This window comes from Thalassophryne amazonica, chromosome 7 (genome assembly GCF_902500255.1).
Source record: "Thalassophryne amazonica chromosome 7, fThaAma1.1, whole genome shotgun sequence".
Lineage (NCBI taxonomy): Eukaryota > Metazoa > Chordata > Actinopteri > Batrachoidiformes > Batrachoididae > Thalassophryne > Thalassophryne amazonica.
This window is the reverse complement of record NC_047109.1, coordinates 53843498-53865879: the sequence shown is the minus strand read 5'-3', so window position 1 is coordinate 53865879 and position 22382 is coordinate 53843498. Positions and strand designations below refer to the sequence as shown.

General features: G+C 43.0%; 1 protein-coding gene across 1 annotated transcript in view; it reads right to left on the bottom strand.

Annotated features, from left to right (window-relative positions):
• Nucleotides 1-22382, bottom strand: part of dhx16 (DEAH (Asp-Glu-Ala-His) box polypeptide 16) — an 81251-nt gene that overhangs the window by 26872 nt on the left and 31997 nt on the right. The window contains 5 exon segments of the mRNA XM_034173627.1: nucleotides 3517-3678; nucleotides 6487-6649; nucleotides 6875-6942; nucleotides 13738-13856; nucleotides 18115-18277. Of these exon segments, the coding sequence (XP_034029518.1) occupies nucleotides 3517-3678; nucleotides 6487-6649; nucleotides 6875-6942; nucleotides 13738-13856; nucleotides 18115-18277 (675 nt within the window).

Sequence of the window (22382 nt, the reverse complement as noted above, 5' to 3'; positions counted from 1 at the left end):
TGCCCGGCGTACAGAACAGCGATGCGGATTTACTCTCCAGACAGAAACCACCACCGGGAGAGTGGAGACTGAACCCGATTGTGGTCCAAATGATCTGGCAGAAGTATGGTGTAGCGGAAGTGGACCTTTTCGCTTCAAGCACCTTGACACATTGCCCACGGTGGTACTCCTTCTTGGAAACAGACAGCCCACTGGGGCAGGATGCATTGGCTCACCCGTGGCCGGATTGCCTCCTTTATGCCTTCCCTCCTCTCCTGCTGCTGATGTTGACACTGCACAGGATAGATCAGAGCAGCCACAGGGTGCTGCTGGTTGCTCCATTCTGGCCGGGGAGGATTTGGTTTCCCATGATTTACAAACTCCTCGAGGGGGAACCTTGGGCTCTCCCGGAGAGGAAGGATTTGTTGTCACAGCTACAGGGGAGGATTTGGCACCCTCACCCAGAACGCCTTCAAATGTATGTGTGGCCGTTGAGGGGCTGGACTCCTTGTTAAGTTCTTGTGACCAGGCTGTTGTTCAGACTATCCTTAATTCATGTGCTGCAGATGGAAGCTGTTTGCGCGGTGGTGTGAGAACCAAAAGTTAGACCCGGAGCGTTGCCCTGTGTCTATTCTCCTCAAATATTTACAATTGCTGGAGAAAGGACATTCTGTAGCTACCTTGAAGGTTTATGTTACTGCAATCTCTGCCCGGCACGTCTACGTCGATGGCCGGTCAGTGGGTTTACACCTCTTAGTGTGCCATTTTCTGAAAGGTGCTCCACGTTTGCGGCCTCCAAGGATTGCACGCGTACCTTCATGGGACCTTCCTCTAGTCCTGGAGGGTTTAAGCTTATCCCCTTTCGAACCAGTTGAAAGTGCTGATCTTAAATGGGTGTCAGTGAAGACTGCCTTTCTACTTGCACTCTCTTCGGCTAAGCGGGTGGGAGAGCTCCATGCCCTATCAGTCGCTGGGGACTGTTTGCGATGGAATTCTGATGATCTGGGGTTACGCTGTGGCCTAATCCGTCCTTTTTACCCAAGAGAATTTCAACCTTTCATGTTAACCAGCCAGTTTCCTTGGCTGTGTATGTCCCGCGTTCTGATCCAGGATTATCTGTTTCAGGTTCCCTGTGTCCTGTCCGAATGTTGAAGCAGTACATTAGTGCGACTGCCGGGATCCGGAAAACGGATGCCCTGTTTGTGTGTTACTGTGATCACAAAAGAAGCTGTGCTGTCTCAAAGCAGCGACTCTCGCATTGGGTCGTGGATGCCATTTTACAAGTATACAGGTCCAGAGGTCTTCAGCCTCCTAAGGTTATGTGCCATTCCACCAGAGGGGTGTCCACCTCCTGGGCTGCACTGAGAGGTGTCCCTTTGAGTGATATTTGTGCTGCTGCTACGTGGGCTTCGTCCTGTACCTTTGCCCGCAATTACAGATTGAATGTGGCTGCTTCTCCTGCGGTGACTTCGGCGGTGTTGTCTGCCTTCACTCCCCACTGCTGATACAAGGTGAGTGTGACTCTTGGTGACCTTGTTGGTATTAAAGCACTGCCCTCTGGCGGTCAGGAGGAATGAAGTAGAACGAGAGTTACGAATGTAACCACAGTTCTATGAATTCTGCATGAATGCCAGAGTTGCTTGTCATTCAGAGTCTTGCGAGTTCATTCCGAAAAGAAGCCAACGCTGGGTGCGTCTGGTATATACAACCCTTGGCAAAAATTATGGAATCACCGGCCTCGGAGGATGTTCATTCAGTTTTGTAGAAAAAAAGCAGATCACAGACATGACACAAAACTAAAGTCATTTCAAATGGCAACTTTCTGGCTTTAAGAACACTATAAGAAATCAAGAAAAAAAAATTGTGGCAGTCAGTAACAGTTACTTTTTTAGACCAACCAGAGGGGAAAAAAAAAAATATGGAATCACTCAATTCTGAGGAATAAATTATGGAATCACCCTGTAAATTTTCATCCCCAAAACTAACACCTGCATCAAATCAGATCTGCTTGTTAGTCTGCATCTAAAAAGGAGTGATCACACCTTGGAGAGCTGTTGCACCAAGTGGACTGACATGAATCATGGCTCCAACACGAGAGATGTCAATTGAAACAAAGGAGAGGATTATCAAACTCTTAAAAGAGGGTAAATCATCACGCAATGTTGCAAACAGCTGACTGGTTGTTCACAGTCAGCTGTGTCTAAACTCTGGACCAAATACAAACAACATGGGAAGGTTGCTAAAGGCAATATGCAATATGTCTCAAAAATCAAAAATGCACAACAAAATAAAATAGGAACGAATGGGAGGAAACTGGAGTCAACGTCTGTGACCGAACTGTAAGAAACCGCCTAAAGGAAATGGGATTTACATACAGAAAAGCTAAACGAAAGCCATCATTAACACCTAAACAGAAAAAAATCAAGGTTACAATGGGCTAAGGAAAAGCAATCATGGACTGTGGATGACTGGATGAAAGTCATATTCAGTGATGAATCTCGAATCTGCATTGGGCAAGGTGATGATGCTGGAACTTTTGTTTGGTGCTGTTCCAATGAGATTTATAAAGATGACTGCCTGAAGAGAACATGTAAATTTCCACAGTCATTGATGATATGGGGCTGCATGTCAGGTAAAGGCACTGGGAAGATGGCCGTCATTACATCATCAATAAATGCACAAGTTTACGTTGATATTTTGGACACTTTTCTTATCCCATCAATTGAAAGGATGTTTGGGGATGATGAAATCATTTTTCAAGATGATAATGCATCTTGTCATAGAGCAAAAACTGTGAAAACATTCCCTGCAAAAAGACACATAGGGTCAATGTCATGGCCTGCAAATAGTCCAGATCTTAATCCAATTGAAAATCTTTGGTGGAAGTTGAAGAAAATGGTCCATGACAAGGCTCCAACCTGCAAAGCTGATCTGGCAACAGCAATCAGAGAAAGTTGGAGCCAGACTGATGAAGAGTACTGTTTGTCACTCATTAAGTCCATGCCTCAGAGACTGCAAGCTGTTATAAAAGCCAGAGGTGGTGCAACAAAATACTAGTGATGTGTTGGAGCGTTCTTTTGTTTTTCATGATTCCATAATTTTTTCCTCAGAATTGAATGATTCCATATTTTTTTCCCTCTGCTTGGTCTAAAAAGTAACTGTTACTGACTGCCACAATTTTTTTCCTGATTTCTTATAGTGTTTTCTAAAGCCAGAAAGTTGCCATTTGAAATGACTTTAGTTTTGTGTCATGTCTGTGATCTGCTTTTTTTCTACAAAATTAAACAACTGAATGAACATCCTCCGAGGCCGGTGATTCCATAATTTTTGCCAGGGGTTGTAAAAACAACCAGTGACGTCACCCAGGTCACATCCAATGGCGTGACTTTGTTGGTATATATTCTCGACCTCTGTGCTGTGCACATGTAGTTATCCAGGTGCTAAAGCACTGCCCTCTGGCGGTCATCCGGAATTCATAGAACCGTAGTTACATTCGTAACTCTCGTTTTAGTAAAAAAAAAAAAAAATTCCACAGACCTTGCGAATTGGTACACAGTCTCCTTGACAGCTGACCACCTCCACCTCAATGCGATCCATCAGACCCTCCAGCTGGTCCCGGACATCCCGGGCTCTTCTCATGGAACGAAACTGGATAAAGTTCTCATAGCACCACTGTGTCGAGTATCCACTCTCCACCCACTGCAGAACAGAGAAATCATGGTCAAACTGGTGTAAAACATTACTTCGAGTTAAACCAATCCCATGACTGGCATGCTAATTGCAGGGAATATAAGATCATTCCACATGAAAATAATCACACAAAAATGCTCCAAGAAGGAATACTTTTGTGCACACAAATGGATGAATGTGAGGCGCTTTGAGCATGCCCTTCAGATGGAAAAGCACAATAAAAATGAAGTGTATTTATGGCGATTCTGTCACAAATGCACTGATTGAACTCAATATTAACATTTGAGGCCAAAGAAACAGTGAAAACAAGTTTCAATATACAGTAGTGTGGTCCAACAATACACAAATAATGAATGTTTATGAGTTCTATGTTACGAATATTTCATGAGCTGAAAGATGGAACGTACCATTCAACGAGGCAAATGAAATATTCATTCCATTGAAAGAATTAAAAAAACATTCATTATTTGTTTTAGATAACGGCGAAAATAGATCCTTGTCATTTGATATTTTATTAATTTATAAATAACAGAAAAGGGACTTGCATTTTGGTGTGTGTCACTGGTGCTTTGACAGCAACAGTCCAACACAAATTTTAAATAAGAGTTCAAAATTGTTCTCAGGCAACTTGCAAAAAACAATTCTGACGATGTAGTCTGTGACACCGTGCACTGACTTCGTGTACACATTGCCGTCTGCTTTCCTCACTCCAGCAATCATCCTCTTCATCCTAACAGCTCTTCATGCCTCCAGACAACTTACAGCGTAGTGGATTTGTTTTTATGGCACCAAATTTGCAGGATAAATGCAATGCAACACAAATAGGATGAATAATCCACGTCACATGACACACAAAGCACCAGTGAAATGACAAGGATCCACTCAGCCGTTATATAAAACATAATGAACAATTACAGCCACAAAATTTCAACAGACTGAAACGATCATACTTGACGGTAAAAATAGAAACAGAGTAAGCTCTCTGAAAATCTCCCTTTTTACTCAGAATCACCACAGCAAATCCGATATGGATCTGGCAAGCTGATTTGACATGCAGGTTTTGAGCCCTTCTTGATGCAAATCCACATTACATGGAGAATGGGACAAGGTGGTCTTGAAGTGGGAACGTTTTGTTTTGGAAGCAAGTGCGCTAACCACTAGGGGTCATCTGATATGGATTTTTAAGGTCTGATACCGATTACTGGTATCGGGCCAGTAATCAGTACAAGGCTGATATCTGCCTGCAGTAAAAAGTGTCAAAATTTAGTATAACATGTATAGTATAGTATAACACACTCTTAACACAAAACCTTTAAATGCTTTCCAGCATATTTATTTCACAGAACCTTTCAACTGTTGTGTGGGCCGCTGAAGAGGAGGTACTGCTGGCCCACCACCACCAGAGGGCGCCCTGCCTGGAGTGCGGGCTCCAGGCACCAGAGGGCGCTGCCGCCTCACAGGAGTAGCCGGGGTGACAGCTGTCACTTATCACCGACGACAGCTGTCATCGATCATCTGATCTTCAGTGGTATATCAGCAAGACGGCATCTCCACCTCATTGCCGAGATATCGCTCTACGAAGAGGTAAATTCTCAGCTAACTGTTGCTTGTGTGACTTGGACAGCATTTACTCTGTTCCTTTTTTCGACGAGAGGTGGAGGTGATTTCCCACCATACGTGTTGCTGGGTGCACACGCACCCACTTCTAACTGTGTTTGCTCCTCGCCAGCAGTACCAGGTCCGACACGCGTAGGCAGTGGCCACCTGGGAGTTCGGGACTTGGCGGCTCCAGTATTCCCGGGGTTCGGTGGCGGTGGAAATCGTGTGGTTCCGGTTCGACTTGGACTGACGTCTCCTATCTTCGAGCCTGCCCACATAACACTGTGTATATTGGAGTTCATATTGTAATCTGTTGTTGTTGTTGTGCAATTTCACAACAGTAAAGTGTTGTATTTGGCTTTATCCATTGTCCGTTCATTTGCGCCCCCTGTTGTGGGTCCGTGCTCTTACACTTTCACAACATCAACATGGCCTTCACACAATAAGTGCAAAGAGTTACAAATAACATGATTATGAAGTTGAACAAATAAGTAAATATAACCAACACCACTCCAGTGTGCACACTGCTACCTTCTTCTATGCCGGTCTGTGGGACAGCAGCCTTCAAAGCACTGACAGGCTGAACTTGTGACGTCTAACAAATCAAGCAGTGCTGTGGAAGGGCCTTTGTTACAAACCAGAAAGCAGCGAATATGGAGCTTTATGGAAACACAAAGCCTTTAAACTGTAAAATAAACCATTAATTTCTGAATTTAACAGTGGCTACAGACACAGGAGGAGCTCTGGATTATTTAAAGAAGGATTTTAATGGTGGTTTTTTTCTTCTTCTTCTTTCACTCAGGTGAACAGAGATGCTGTTTTCAGCTATGCTCTGCTCCACTCCAAGCTGGCTTTACACAGCTCTGTGGTCTCACAGAATGCTAAAGTCGCAGCCTGCGATCTCTCTTTTTTTAAATGTGGGCATGAAGGTGGAACTTTGCGACCAGTGAGTCGCTACATGCAGCACTGCAAAAATAAACTGGCATATCGGTATGAATGGCCAATACCGATATCCGCAAAAATACTGAATATTGCTGCCGATAATTGGTCGACCCCTACTAACTACTTGGACACCATGCAGCACTGCACAAAGACAGGCTTTATTCCAAATTTATGGTACCGCCTCACACTGCACGTCACAATAAAATGGCACACCAACTCATGTTAACCATATCTTCTATTCTTTCTGGTGTTACGTTGCTGTCATTGTGCAGATACCTGTGTGTAGACATTAAGCAACACCAGATGGTCTCCCCCTGGCACCACAAAATTCATCCGGGCGTTGTCAGCATGGACAACTTTGTCTTTGGGTCGGTAAAAAATAGAATTGTTCACAGACAGCATGGCAGCTATTGTAAGCACTTCTTCTGAACACTTGAACCTTGAAGAAGACAATAAGGATAATGGAGAAAGAGGAAAGATCATTTCATTAAGAAACGCTTCATTTTCAATATTATTTTGGCTTATGGAATATGTCAAGTGGGGTATGATATATGCTGGTTTTATCCATTTTATTTCACTGCAGTTTTAACTGTTGCTGGGTACACTGCTTTCCATACATGTATCCAGTTCCATGTAAAAAATGTACTGTTTCCATCAGACTTACTGCTCAGAGGCGAGCATCATTTTGCTCAGCATGGGATCCGCCGGGAGCTCAGCCATCCTGCGTCCTAGCTGAACCACAAAAAACAGTTAATGAAGTTTCAGCATAAAAACTTCTCTAATATTAATATTTTATAATTTTATTGTGTAATATTGTAAAATGTAACATGCAGATTCCAGTGAACTCTTTGCCAAACTATGAAAAAGAGTTTTATAATATTTATAAATCAGTTTAGCTGCCCTCATTTCTTCCATGTACATGTCAGTTATTTCAAGCAAGGAAGTTTGTGACAACCAACAAGTATGCATTCTAAACTTTTTCAATCAAGGAAGTTTGTGACAACCAACAAGTATGCATTCTAAACTTTTACAATATGTGGCAGAACCAGGTGAATACAGCCACAGATGATGCATGTCAAAGAACAGCATCAAAAACACCTTTGATGTGAAATGAGCATGAATGTTATATTAAGAGTACACTTAATCAGTAACCTGTTTTCTTCTGTGTATGTCGTTAGATGCAAAACTTTACTGTTGTAAAAATTGCAATGAAGAAAGTAGAGCAGGTGGTATTATTCACACTTTGTTTTACACACTTTAGTGTGTAATGTATAATAAAAGGCCAATTAATTTTGTGTGAAAAACGATTGTTCAATTTCAATCCTCCTGACCACCAGAGGGCGCTGCTTAGGACCTGCATTATCCATGCGCATGTGTAGAGGTTGAGCTCTTATACCAAGATGGGCATGATCTGGGTAACTTCAGCCAACAATATATAAGACCGCGTCACTGAGTATTCAGTTCTTTTTCCATCTCTTACATGAGAGCAGAAGGTCAAATTATTTCGGATCGCTTGTCTTGTTGGAACTTCGCAACCACTTTGGTTGGCGCTTCACATACGTGTCCTCCAGAGGCTGCAAAACGACTATTTTTTTTTCTCAGCTCGGCGACCGCTCATGGTAAGTAAATCTGCTTACAACGAGTAAATGACTGGTGGCTTAACTTGTTATCGCTATATTTGCGGAACAAGCTGGGACATGGGTGTGAATGATTTCCTGCTTCATCGCCGTTTGGTGGCTTAACTCGTTGGTATTTGTGTTAGTCACACACCGCTGGAATATTTTTTAGATTGAGCTACATGTTGCATGTGTTTCCTGCAAACTATCCGGGACATACTGCGCCAACGTGGCCATGCCGGTGTGAGTGTTTTTCCCGCTTCCTGCTCCGCTACCATTTGGTGGCTTAGCGTATTCTTTAAATTGAGCTGCAAGTTGCGAGTGTTTCCCGTAACATAGCTGGAACGTACTGCATTGACTTGGCTGCTATGGTGTAAGTGTTTTTCCCGCATCCTGCTGTACTGCCATTTTGGTGGCTTAGCTCTGCTACATCATCATGTTGGTGACTTGGCTCATTGCCGTTAAAGTCAATGTTAGTCCACGGAACACTGGTGTGTTTTCAGATTGAGCTGCATGTTGCGAGTGTTTCCCGCATTGTAGCCAGGACATACCGCGCTGACTTTGGCCACTAAGTCATGAGTGTTTCCACGCTTCCTGCTACACCACCATCTTGGTAGCTTAACTCGTTGCAATGGGGGATTTTCAAGATCCCACTAGACAGCACCTACAGTGAGGAAAATAAGTATTTGGACACCCTGCGATTTGGCAAGTTCTCCCACTTAGAAATCATGGAGGGGTCTGAAATTTTCATCTTTGATGCATGTCCACTGTGAGAGACAATCTAAAAAAAAAAATAAAAAAAAATCCGGAAATCACAATGTATGATTTTTAATAATTTATTTGTATGTTACTGCTGCAGATAAGTACTTGAACACCTGTGAAAATCAATGTTAATATTTGGTACAATAGCCTTTGTTTGCAATTACAGAGGTCAAATGTTTCCTGTAGTTTTTCCACCAGGTTTTCACACATCGCAGCAGGGATTTTGGTCCACTCCTCCATACAGATCTTCTCTAGATCAGGTTTGGAGTTTCAGCTCCCTCCAAAGATTTTCTATTGACTTCAGGTCTGGAGACTGGCCAGGCCACTCCAGGACCTTGAAATGCTTCTTACGGAGCCCCTCCTTAGTTGCCCTGGCTGTGTGTTTGGGGTCATTGTCATGTTGGAAGACCCAGCCATGACCCATCTTCAATGCTCTTACTGAGGGAAGGAGGTTGATTGCCAAAATCTTGCAATACATGACCCCATCCATGTTCCATTCAATACAGTGCAGTCGTCCTGTCCCCTTTGCAGAAGAACACCCCTAGAGTATGATGTTTCACCCCCATGCTTCACGGTTGGGATGTTTTCTTGGGGTTGTTCTCATTTTCTAAACATGGTAAGTGGAGTTGATTCCAAAAAGCTCTATTCTGGTCTCATCTGACCACATAACCTTCTCCCATGCCTCCTCTGGATCATCCACATGGTCAATGGTGAACTTCAAACGGGCCTGGACATGTGCTGGCTTGAGCAGGGGGACCCTGCTGCCCTGCAGGATTTTAAACCATGACAGCATCACGTGTTACTAATGTAATCTTTGTGACTGTGGTCCCAGCTCTCTTCAGGTCATTGACCAGGTCCTCCTGTGTAGTTCTGAGCTTTCTCAGAAACATCCTTACCCCAGAAAGTGAGATCTTGCATGGAATTCCAGACCGAGGGAGATTGACAGTCATCTTGTGTTTCTTCCACTTTCTAATAAATAATCCTAACAGTTGTTGTCTTCTACCAAGCTGCTTGCCTGTTGTCCTGTAGTCCATCCCAGCCTTGTGCAGGTCTACAGTTTTGTCCCTGGTGTCCTTAGACAGCTCTTTGGTCTTGGCTATGGTGGACAGGTTGGAGTGTGATTGATTGAGTGTGTGAACAGGTGTCTTTTATACAGGTAACAAGTTCAAACAGGCGCAATTAATACAGGTAAAAGGTACAGAATAAGAGGGCTTCTTAAAGAAAAATTAACAGGTCTGTGTGAGCCAGAATTCTTGCTGGTTGGTAGGGGATCAAATACTTATTTGCAGCAGTAACATACAAATAAATTATTTAAAAAAAATCATACACTGTCATTTCCGGATTTTTTTTTTTTAAGATTATGTCTCTCACAGTGGACACGCACCTAAGATGAAATTTCAGACCACTCCATGATTTCTAAGTGGGAGAACTTGCAAAATCGCTGGGTGTTCAAATACTTATTTTCCTCACTGTATGTGCATGCGTGATGACGTCACAGTTCTATCCGGTTAGGGAGACGCGGTTTCGTTGAATAACAACAACTGTCAAGAAACATTCTCGTGTGTGGAGGTAGGAATAGTCTTTTGAATGCTTGAATAAGGATGTCAGTCGCACAAAGAAATCAAATAATAGTGAAAAGATGTTCATTGCCCCCAGAATGTTGGTATTTTGGTTGTTGAACTTTCCTAGCAACGAAGCCCTGTTCACATGGCACAAATGAAGGACACTGAAGCCAAAACAAAACAATAAATCTGGACTTACGTTGACTTTCAGAGACATCATTTAACCGTTGGTCCAGCTTTGTTCCTGTACGAATCCCGATAACAACTTCAAGTCGTCCGTATTCCGTTTTGCTTTCTGTCTTGGCGGTTCCTCATTGTTTGTGTAATTCCCATACCGTCAGCATTCTGTTTGACTCTCATCCAACTTCATCAAACCTCCCAAGTCTGACGTCTTGCACGAACATTGCACACACACATAAACGGCTGGATGATGGTTAAATGATGTCTCTGAAAGTCAACGTAAGTTTTGTTTTGGCTTCAGTGTCCTTCATTAGTGCCGTGTGACCGGGGCTTTAGATCAATATTCACACCACTGCAGCACTCCTTCTCATTCCTTGTGGGTTAACAACAACAACAACAAAATTACTTTCTGATACGGTGTGGAATTCGCTTCCAGTGGCCATTTCACTCCCTGGAAATCAGGGAATGCGAATCCGTCCGCACATCTTTCATTACAAAATCTCCTTTAACAGTGGAATGTCTGGATAAACTGCTGATCCCGACCTCTTCTGAAATTTCTGTTCTCTCACGACGTCCTGGGTCAACAGAGACTTAAATTTGGAAGTTTTCAGCTTGAAACATGCTGGCGACGACGGCTCGGAGCGTGGCGCGCCCTGCGGCTCCGTGGGGAGTCCTTAAAGTGACAGTAACACTCCATAATCTCATCAGCCGTTAAAATTTTCACCGAAAACCGTCTGAATTTCTCGAATGGTGTCCACTTCGATGTGCCTCACAGTTTCTGAAAAAATTTTGATAAAGCAAAGCGCCAGTTCTCTGAGCCATTCCTGCACAATGAAAAAAGACGAGAGGGCTGGACCACTCCTCACTCAAAGCCTGCCCACAGGCGAATGACGCAACCGACAGGTGTGGAAAAACTCACGCATGCGCACGAGGGTTCAAGGTTGGCTGATGTAATCGCACGTGATTCAAATCCATATAGTTTTTGAAAAAATAAAAAGGACCGTTACTTTATTGACAGACCTTGTATTATCGGCCTACTCGAACTGTAACTGAGGTTCGGTAAGTGCAGATTCCTCGTGATCTTGTTGGTGATTCAGGTGCTAAGCACCACCCTCTGGTGGTCAGGAGGAATGAAATACAGCGAGAGTTACATACGAGGTCTATTAGAAAAGTATCCGACCTTATTATTTTTTTTCAAAAAACATATGGATTTGAATCACGTGTGATTGCGTCAGCCAAGCTTGAACCTTCGTGGGCATGCGTGACTTTTTTCACACCTGTCGTTGTGTCATTCGCCTGTGAGCAGGCTTTGAGTGAGGAGTGGTCCACCCCTCTCGTCGTTGTTTTCATTGTTTAGGAATGGCTCAGAGACTGCCGCTTTGCTTGATCAAAATTTTTTCAGAAACTGTGAGGGACATCAAAGTGGACACCATTCGAGAAATTCAGATGGTTTTTGGTGAAAATTTTATGGGCTTCAAAGAGATTACAGAGTGTTACTGTCGCTTTAAGGACGGCCCAGAGCGACTGGTGGTGCGCCGCGCTCCGAAGCCGCCATCGACAGGCTGAGCGACCATTTCATTTCTAAACGGATGGCTGTATGGATCCGTGACCATCGTGTGCAATTTCTCTGGCTATCACAAGAGCTGGACATCAACCATTTTCCGGCAGATTTCACTTTTAACAAGAGATTTTGTCATGGAAAGCCGAGCGGAGGCTTCGCGCGTCACGATAGATTCTCTACTGGAACGAGACAAAACCACCTCCGTTTTGGTCTCACAGGATGGCTTTGAGATGGCGTTCAGACAGCTGTCGGTGGTTTTCCATCGAGTGATTATCCGAGAAATTGTGGATGTGCCTGGACATGCCAGAACATGTCCTGTGAGGCTTCATCATGGCGTTGCTTTGCGCCATGCGGCACCGCCGCGACGCGCAAAGCCTCCACTCCTCTTTCCATGACAAAATCTCCTGTAACAGTGGAATATGCCATTCATTTCCAAACTGGACGCTGTGTTTTATCCGGGATGTCATCTGGCTAGCACAGGAATTGTGAAAAGACGTGGACATCAGCACCTTTTTGGTACATTGAGACAGACGTGCGGAGGAATTCCGCGCGTCGCGGCGGTGCCGCATGGCGCAAAGCAACGCCGTGATGAAGCCTCACAGGACATGTTCTGGCATGTCCAGGCACATCCACAATTTCTCAGATAATCACTCGATGGAAAAACCACCGACAGCTGTCTGAATGCCATCTCAAAGCCGTCCTGTGAGACCAAAACGGAGGTGGTTTTGTCTCGTTCCAGTAGCGAATCCATCGTGACGCGCGAAGCCTCCGCTCGGCTTTCCATGACGAAAATCTCTTGTTAAAAGTGAAATCTGCCGGAAAATGGTTGATGTCCAGCTCTTGTGATAACCAGAGTAATTGCACACGATGGTCACGGATCCATACAGCCATCCGTTTAGAAATGAAATGGGTCGCTCGGCCTGTCGATGGCGGCTTCGGAGCGCGGCGCACCACCAGTCGCTCTGGGCCGTCCTTAAAGCGACAGTAACACTCCGTAATCTCTTTGAAGCCCATAAAAGTTTCACCAAAAACCATCTGAATTTCTTGAATGGTGTCCACTTTGATGTCCCGCACAGTTTCTGAAAAAATTTTGATCAAGCAAAGCGGCAGTCTCTGAGCCATTCCTAAACAATGAAAAAAACGACGAGAGGGGTGGACCACTCCTCACTCAAAGCCTGCTCACAGGTGAATGACGCAACCGACAGGCGTGAAAAACTCACGCATGCGCACGAAGGTTCAAGCTTGGCTGACGTAATCACACGTGATTCAAATCCATATGGTTTTTGAAAAAAATAATAAGGTCGGATACTTTTCTAATAGACCTCGTATGTAACTATGGTTGTATGAATTCCGGATAACCGCCAGAGTTGGTTGTCACTCAGTCTAGGAAATAGATTCCAAAAGAACCGAATGCTGTGTTTCACGGTCATATATACTGTTGGCTGACATCACCCAGCTCACGCCTACTTACGTGACCTGGGTAATCTTTGGTAGAAGATCTCAACCTCTGCGCATGCGCGCCTGGGATAATCAAGGTGCTAAGCACCGCCCACTGCCGGTCATCCAGAATTCAGAGAAGAACAGAAACATACGTAACTCTCCTTTTATTCAACAAAGCAACAATTATTTCCTTCGACAAGTAATTACTTCCTGATGGTTTGTATCATGCATTGGTCTTATTTCTGTATATTCTGAATATGTATTTTTCCCCACAGTTACACAACCGTGTTGATTTGTCTCAGCACAGCACATACACATCGATACGTCTTTGATCATTAAATATTTGCTGATACAAAATGTAACTAGAGAATTCGTTTTTTGACAAAGGCTCAAGTTTTCATAGTACCTTGGTGAGCTCTCCTAAGTGGTTGAGGGCTCCAAGGGCATAAAGCTGCTCCAGCGCTAAAACCAAAGTCTCGTGAGGAGGAGGATCCATGAAGTCAAAGTGAACGAGGTCATTGATGCCTGCACAGAAAAGTTTTAGTTTACTGTCCTGCAACCATCACCATTACGCATTTTTTCTGAAGCTGTTCCAATATAACAACAGTGTTGATGAAAATTTAACTGCTCAAGAAGGAGTGAAACATACTTTTCTTGTTTGTGTAGCTATGACATCAGCCCATGTCAGGTTTGGGAGATTGCACTTGTGTCAAGTGTTTCTGCACCCAGCATGCGCAGGAACCACCTTGTGCCCTGATTGTAAACTACCAAGGCAAACCAGCTGTTAATCCTCACCTTCTGAAAGCAGCCAGCAAGCTACCAGAGCTAAGTGATACATGAGCATGCCCTTGGCATTTTCTGGCTGGAGGGGTACCTCCTGTGCACTGGATAATGCTTAGGAAGTGAATTACATGTCATACCATGCATACGTACTGTATGTTTAGAAAGCCACTCTAAGCACTTTCATGCAGTATAAAAATTCTTAAGATTCTCAAGTTAGTGTTGCAGCTGGTGTTTCTTCACAATGCAAGTGGTACACCTCAACAGAATCTCCTAAAGTACCCATTTACTTGACGCAATGTCATTGCAGTGATACCCACTGATCCAACAGACAAACCTAATACCAAAGATATCCAGTTACATCAAAGGTCACTGAAGAGAGTACAATTCTTACAACCATACAGTACAGTGGGGCAAATAAGTATTTAGTCAGCCTCTGATTGTGCAAGTTCTCCTACTTAGAAAGATGAGAGAGGTCTGTAATTTTCAACATAGGTACACTTCAATTATGAGAGACAAAATGAGAGAAAAAAGTCCAGAAAACCACACTGTAGGACTTTAAAAGAATTTATTTGTAAATTATGGTGGAAAATAAGTATTTGGTCACCCACAAACAAGCAAGATTTCTGGCTCTCACAGACCTGTAACTTCTTTAAGAAGCTCTTCTGTCCTCCACCTGTTACCTGTATTAATGGCATCTGTTGGAACTTGCTAGCTGTATAAAAGACACCTATCCACATCCTCAAACAGTCATACTCCAAACTCAACCATGACCAAGACCAAAGAGCTGTCAAAGGACACCAGGAAGAAAATTGTAGATGTGCACCAGGCTGGGAAGAGTGAATCTACAATAGTCAAGCAGGTTGGTGTGAATAAATCAACTGTGGGAGCAATTGTAAGAAAATGGAAGACATACAAGACCATTGATAATCTCCCTCGATCTGGGGCTCCACGCAAGATGTCATCCCGTAGGGTCAAAATGATCATGAGAACGGTGAACAAAACTCCCAGAACTACAAGGATGGACCTGATGAATGACCTGCAGAGAGCTGGGACAAAAGTAACAAAGGCTACACACTACGCAGAGAGGGACTCAAATCCTGCAGTGCCAGGCGTGTCCCCCTGCTTAAGCCAGTACATGTCCAGACCCGTCTGAATTTTGCCAGAGAGCATATGGATGATCCAGAAGAGGATTGTGAGAATATTATGTGGTCAGATGAAACCAAAATGGAACTTTTTGGTAAAAACCCAACTCGTCGTGTTTGGAGGAAAACGAATGTTGAGTTGCATTCCAAGAACACCATATCTACTGTGAAGCATGGGGCTGGAAACATCATGGTTTGGGGCTGTTTTTCTGCAAAGGGGACAGGACGACTGATCTGAGTTAAGGGAACAATGAACGGGGCCATGTATCATGAGATTTTAAGCTAAAACCTCCTTCCATCAGTGAGAGCATTGAAGATGCAACATGGCTGGGTCTTTCAGCATGACAATGATCCCAAATACACCGCTCAGGCAACAAAGGAGTGACTCCGTAAAAAGCATTTCAAGGTCCTGGAGTAGCCAAGCCAATATCCAGACCTCAACCCCATAGAAAATTTGTTGAGGGAGCTGAAAGTCCATGTTGCCCAGCTACAGCCCCACAACATCACTGCTCTAGAGGAGCTCTAGAGGAGATCTGCATGGAGGAATGGGCCAAAATACCAGCCACAGTGTGTGCAAACCTGGTGAAGACTTACAGGAAACGTTTGACCTGTCATTGGCAATAAAGATTATGTTACAAAGTATTGAGCTGATCTTTTGTTATTGACCAAATACTTATTTTCCACCATAATTTACAAATAAATTCTTTAAAAATCCTACAATGTCATTTCCTGGATTTTTTTTTCTCATTTTGTCTCTCATAGTTGAAGTGTACCTATGATGAAAATTACAGATGTCTCTCATCTTTCTAAGTAAGAGAACCTGCACAATCAGGGACTCACTAAATAATTTTTTTTGCCCCACTGCATGTACCAGAACCCTGAAGATTTTGGACCTTCATTCTCCTGCAAACATAGCAGCAAAAGCGCTAAACACCCCTGTCTATGGACCTCACGATTTCATAACTTGTTACCAGGCGTCTCTCGACCTCAAAGGCCCAGAGACATTAAAGTTGCTGCTAAGTTAAGAGCAAGTTCAACAAAGTGTTAAACTTGTTGATAACTTATCAATTGGGCTGTCATACATTGCTGTGTTGGACATATTGACTGTGTCAGATTTCACCACTGCCAACCAGTGTATCATGAGTCTAAAGCATCGTTTGGGTGTCTTGTCTATTGTCTCAGTGTGCGCTCTGCCTGAAGTAAGCAGTATCTCAGTGAATCAGACTTTATTAGACATTACTTGCAGCTTCACAACTGCCCCAGATGGTACGCTCCTCTGGTTATGGGTGAATCCAATGTGACCACATGCACTGAAAGAGTTGTTCACACAGACTGACTAGTCCCCACAGATCTTCCAATCATGGTGAAAATAGCTCAATGCTGCTTAATTTTGCCAAAGGTCAGAGGCTACTTGCATCGGTAACCTTGTTCCAGTGTTAACAGCAGCACAGCTGGACATGATACTCCATATGGTGGTGTAAGTACCTTGCTTGTCAACTCTGTCCACAGACTTGTAGCTTTCCTCACAATTTAGTTGCAGTCCCACACACTGCATCTGCTTCATGTCCAAGACTTCATCTGGCTAGAATTTAAGATCAGACTATTTCTCCAAAGGTTCTGCACAATGTGATTGGAGGACTTGCAAATATGGACGCAGCAAGTGATCCAGATGGAATGCGGGAGTTCTTTCATGGCAAGCGACCGAACATTGCCAAGAGACTGCAAAGTACCATCAATGTTCACAGCAGAACGTGTCACTTAAGAGGGCACTCTGAATATCACAGAGAGGAGTCATGGTACATGAAGAAGTAAGCCCTATACAACCTCTGAAGCCCACTGGTGCTGGTGCTTATCCAAGGATACTGAGGTGTTAGGCGAATGAGAGTCCATAACTCCCCCTGGATGGGATGCAAAGTCCATCACAGGTTACTTCTCCAGTCAACGCCAGTATTCATTTACAGCTGGGTAGACTGGGAAAATTAAGATGAAGCGTCTTTGCCAAGGACACAGAAAAATAGCTTAAATGGGGATTGAACTCAGGTCTACATATTGTTAGCCCATCTCCTTTCCCAAAGAGCTACCTGCGCGACAGTGCACAGCTGCCTGTAAGAGCGGGTCTTGGTGCACGCATTTGCACATTTGACAGTTTTGTATTGCATATATTCGTATATGCAATACACTGGCTACACGTGTGCTTGAAAAGTAAAACAGAAGCTCTGTTAAAATGTTGACAACAAAATGTTGAACACAAACATGACTTTTACACCCAGTGCTTGGAAGTGCAGTGCTGTGAAAAGACTATTAGTTCCTCTTTGATTACCTCTACTTTTCCTAATTTTACACACATAATTGTTTCATTTTTTAAATGTAAAACAACTTTTACCTTTTCATTCAACAAATAAAATTATAATAATAAACTGTATTACACGACTGCACACATTGCCTTCATCACTGGATTGTATGTGAATATCTGACACAAGTGAGTGTGACAATATTGCAAATGTAGAAAAATACTTATTCTGGAATAGTATTTCCATATAAAAATAAACGCAAAATAAAAACATGATCAAGGTAAACTAAAACTATGGACAAAAACAAATATATAACAGCACCCTCCAGTGGTGCCACAGTGGTAGAGTATACTTCATATCGTGATGGCATTTACAATCATGTTGGATTTGCAAGTGCACACATGGAACCAATTTCCTGATCAACATATATGTGTAGCTGTCAGGACCATATCACGGTTTTCATGGCACGGTTTATTTACAATCTTATGTACAAACAAGGTAAAAAAAAAAAAAATTTCGTTGTTAACCAGAGCATCATATAAAACGACACTGTAATGCCAACCTTACCCAGACTCTTGAGTAAAAGGACTACATTTCCCAAATTGGTCCTCTGAATTTCAGGCACAGTGGTTTCTTCCATCTCATGTTTAAATGCCCAGGCCGTGTACAGTCTGAAGCACTTCCCAGCAGCCACTCTCCCGGCACGACCAGCTCTCTGGTTGGCTGAAGCCTGATAAAGAAACAGCACACATATCAAACTTCATAACACAGCATCAAACCAATGCAGAGACTTAAGAATGCACACAATGTATTCACAAATAACAGTTCCTCATAGAACAGGCTAACAGAAAGAAAGTCATGTTGAGATATTACTTTTTGAACAATATGGCAATTTTAACGCTACTTCTGACGCTCATGCACGCACGCACGCACGCACGCACGCACACACGCACACGTCAGATGTCTGTAGCCTTATTCACAAGCCTGTGATGTAGTATTTTCGATCACCTGGATATAAACAGGATTCAAGCCATATTAAAAATGAGCAAAAATTCCAATGAGCCAAAGGAGACAACTGTTATGGGAGTTTTACAGCCAGCTATATTAAAAGTGATTAAGACAACTTCCTCTTTGTCTTTCAGCTGTTCCCGTTAGGGGTCGCCACAGCAGATCAATCATTTCCATCTCACCCTGTCCTCTGTATCTTCCTCTGTCACACCAACCACCTGCATGTCCTCCCTCAGCACATCCATAAACCTCCTCTTTGGCCTCCCTCTTCTCCTCCTGCCTGGTGGCTCCATCCTCAGCATCCTTCTCCCTATATACCCTGGGTCCCTCCTCTGCACATGTCCAAACCATCTCAATCTCGCCTCTCTGACTTTGTCTCCAAAGCGTCCCACCTGAGCTGTCCCTCTGATATGTTCATTCCTAATCTTGTCCATTCTTGTCACTCCCAAAGAGAATCTCAACATCTTCAGCTCTGCCACCTCCAGTTCTGCCTCCTGTCTTTTTATTAGTGCCACCGTCTCTAAGCCGTACAACATAGCTGGTCTCACTACTGTCTTGTAAACTTTCCCCTTCACTCTTACTGATATTCTTCGGTCACAAATCACTCCTGCCACCTTTCTCCACCCACTCCACCCAGCCTGCACTCTCTTCTTCACCTCTCTACCACACTCTCCATTACTTTGAACAGTTGACCCCAAATATTTAAACTCATCTACTTTTGCCACTTCTATTCCTTGTAATCGCACTATTCCACTGGGCTCCCTCCCATTCACACACATGTACTCAGTCTTGCTTCTACTGACTTTCATTCCTCTGCTCTCCACAGCATATCTCCACCTCTCCAGACTAGACTCAACTTGCTCTCTACTCTCACTACAGATCACAATGTCATCTGCAATCATCATAGACCATGGGGACTCCTGTCTGATCTCATCTGTCAACCTGTCCATCACCACTGCAAACAAGAAAGGACTCAGAGCTGATCCTTGGTGTAATCCCACCTCCACCTTGAATGAGTCTGTCATTCCGACTGCGCATCTCACCAGTGTCACACTATTCTTGTACATGTCCTGCACTACCCTAACATACTTCTCTGCCACTCCAGACTTCCTCATACAGTACCACAGCTCTTCTCTTGGCACCCTATCATAAGCTTTTTCTAAGTCCATAAACACACAATGTAACTCTTTCTGGCCTTCTCTGTACTTCTCCAACAGTATTCTCAGACAACTATAGACACTTAATGTCAACTGTAGGTAGACTACAACAAAATTACTCAGTCATTACTTAAGGTCAGGTCCATAAGTATTTGGACAGTGACAATTTTATATTATGCTTCTGTCCACAAGACAGGAGCGACAAAAGGACACAATGAAGATATGACTGTAGTGTACACATATGGCTTTAATTCAGGGGTTTTAACAAAATATATTAAGAATTGAGGAATTACAGCCATTTTTATACACACCACTTCCATTTTCCATCACCCATGAGCAATGAGACAAATTACATTAAGGATTTTTTTTTTTTAATAAGAATCATCACTTTTACAGCTAGGTTTTTTTCTTCTTCTTTAGACAGGTCAGGCGATGCTACTCACTGAATATGCCTTGGGCTTAAAAACTGAGTGCCACACAAGGAGACGAGTGAGACAAGCCCCCAACATAAGGAAATATAGGCTTCTGTGGGTGTGATTAGAGAACCTGTGAATAATGCAACTACTGCATGTTGCCTCACCAGTTACACTGCATCATAGTGGGGTGTCACAGAGGACAGTTAAATGACATTAAATGTCAGCTATAGTTTGCCAGAAGACACACAAAGACTCCAGCCTCGATTAGCTCTGTTTTCTTGTGTTAAAATCCTTCTGTGCTGTACTCCACCATGAAGCGGTGATTGGTGATGCATCAGTATAAATTGTACTATTCCTCATTTTTTTTTTCTCCAATTACTTTCACAAAAGCCTGTAACTCCTTCAGATATGTTATGGGTGCTTTACTGTCTTCACTCACCAGTCGCCTTCTAGCACTGTCACTCAGCTGTTAAGAAATGCCTCCTCCAAACAGATTTACCACACAGTACCACCTTATTAAATGATGTAAATGAAGTCCAATTGAGTGTACTTCATTTACGCATTTGTAATACATACTCATACACATTCATGACTTGAAAGTATTCACAAAGCGCTTTGAGCGTCTGATGCCGATGGAAAAGTGCTATATAATGCAGTCCATTGACCACTTATTTCACATATCCATCCCCTGATCCACTGAGGAAACTGACTGCAAAGTGATTATGAACATCATTATATTTAATTTGTCCAATTACTTATGACCTCTAGAAAAGGAGGGACTGTATAAAATAAATGGCTGAAAGTTCTTACTGGAAGCATTTCAAATTAAAAATGAAAGTCGACAGTACAATCAATACTTGATTGTTTATTTCAACTCCATTGTGGTGGTGTCCAGAGCCAAAAAACAATCCAATAATTGTCACTGCTCAAATATTTACAGACTGACTGACTGAATCTTCAAACAAAGGCCAGCACAAATCTTGGAGGCTTAGAATTTACTGAGTTCTGGCTAGGGACAACAAATGCAGACGGGTTGATGGATTATGGCTGGTGGTGTTTTTACATGTATTTTGAATGTGTGTGCATTTTTCATTATATTCATTAATGCCATTCCTCATCTACAAGACAGATGGTAAAACACATTAGAAATGTTCAATCATATCAAGTCCAACACATAATCCCTGTCCTTATTAATCTCCTTTTTCTATCATGTTTTTAAATTCTCTCTTTTTTGAAGATTAATTTATTTTAATCTTTAATGTTTTCACTGTGGCCAGCACGGTGGCTTAGTGGTTGGCACTGCTGCCTCACAGAAAGAAAGTCATGGGTCTGATTCCCAACTGTGGCCTTTCTGTGTGAAGTTTGCATGTTCTCCCCACGTTTTCATGGGTACTCTCCGGGTGCTTCCGACTTCCTCCCACATCCAAAGACAAGCAGGTTAGGTAGATTGGCAACTTTAAATTGTCTGGTAGGTGTGCGTGCGGGTGTGAATGTGTTGTTTGTCTATATGTGGCCCTGTGACACACTGGCGTCCTGTCCAGGGTGTACCCTGCCTCACGCTCTGTGACTGCTGGGATAGGCTCCAGCCCTCCACAACCCTCAATTGGAGTAAGCGGTTGAAGATAAGTGATGACTGATTGTGTTTTCACTGTACAAACTAATAGTGCATTTAACCATGATAAAATATTTCTGTAATATACTGGGTTGGGATCTAATAAAACAAGAGATAAGCTTTCACCTACAGGCCAACTCTGAAGTCTTAAGGCACCTTGACACTTCCAACGAATTTAATCCACGGCACTGGCACACAATCTGGCCATGAGTAACGCACCATAAACTGTGCGTTGGTGCGTGCAAGTGCGCAAAGAAAATTTTGAAATGTTCAAAACTTCTGTAACGTATTAACTTCCTGAACTCATCGTGAATATTGTGCAACCTATGAGAAATCACTTGCGTGTCCAATGCATGTCATTATGAGCAGGTTATCTGAAGGATTATGAGGAGACGTTACAATCTATAATAAACATAAATTTACAGATACATTATCTAACTCATGAGAAGGAATGAACCTGTTTTACCAATCCATTACAATATATTATAAATAAATTACCTTTGAGACAAGATTCCAAATGTGTTCTCCCCCACACAATGTGCATGAGACAACCTGCAACTGTAAACAATTTCTATGTGATTCTGGGAGCGATGAGAGAATAGTTTCATCAGTCAGATTATGAGGGCAAATGAATATTGGCTA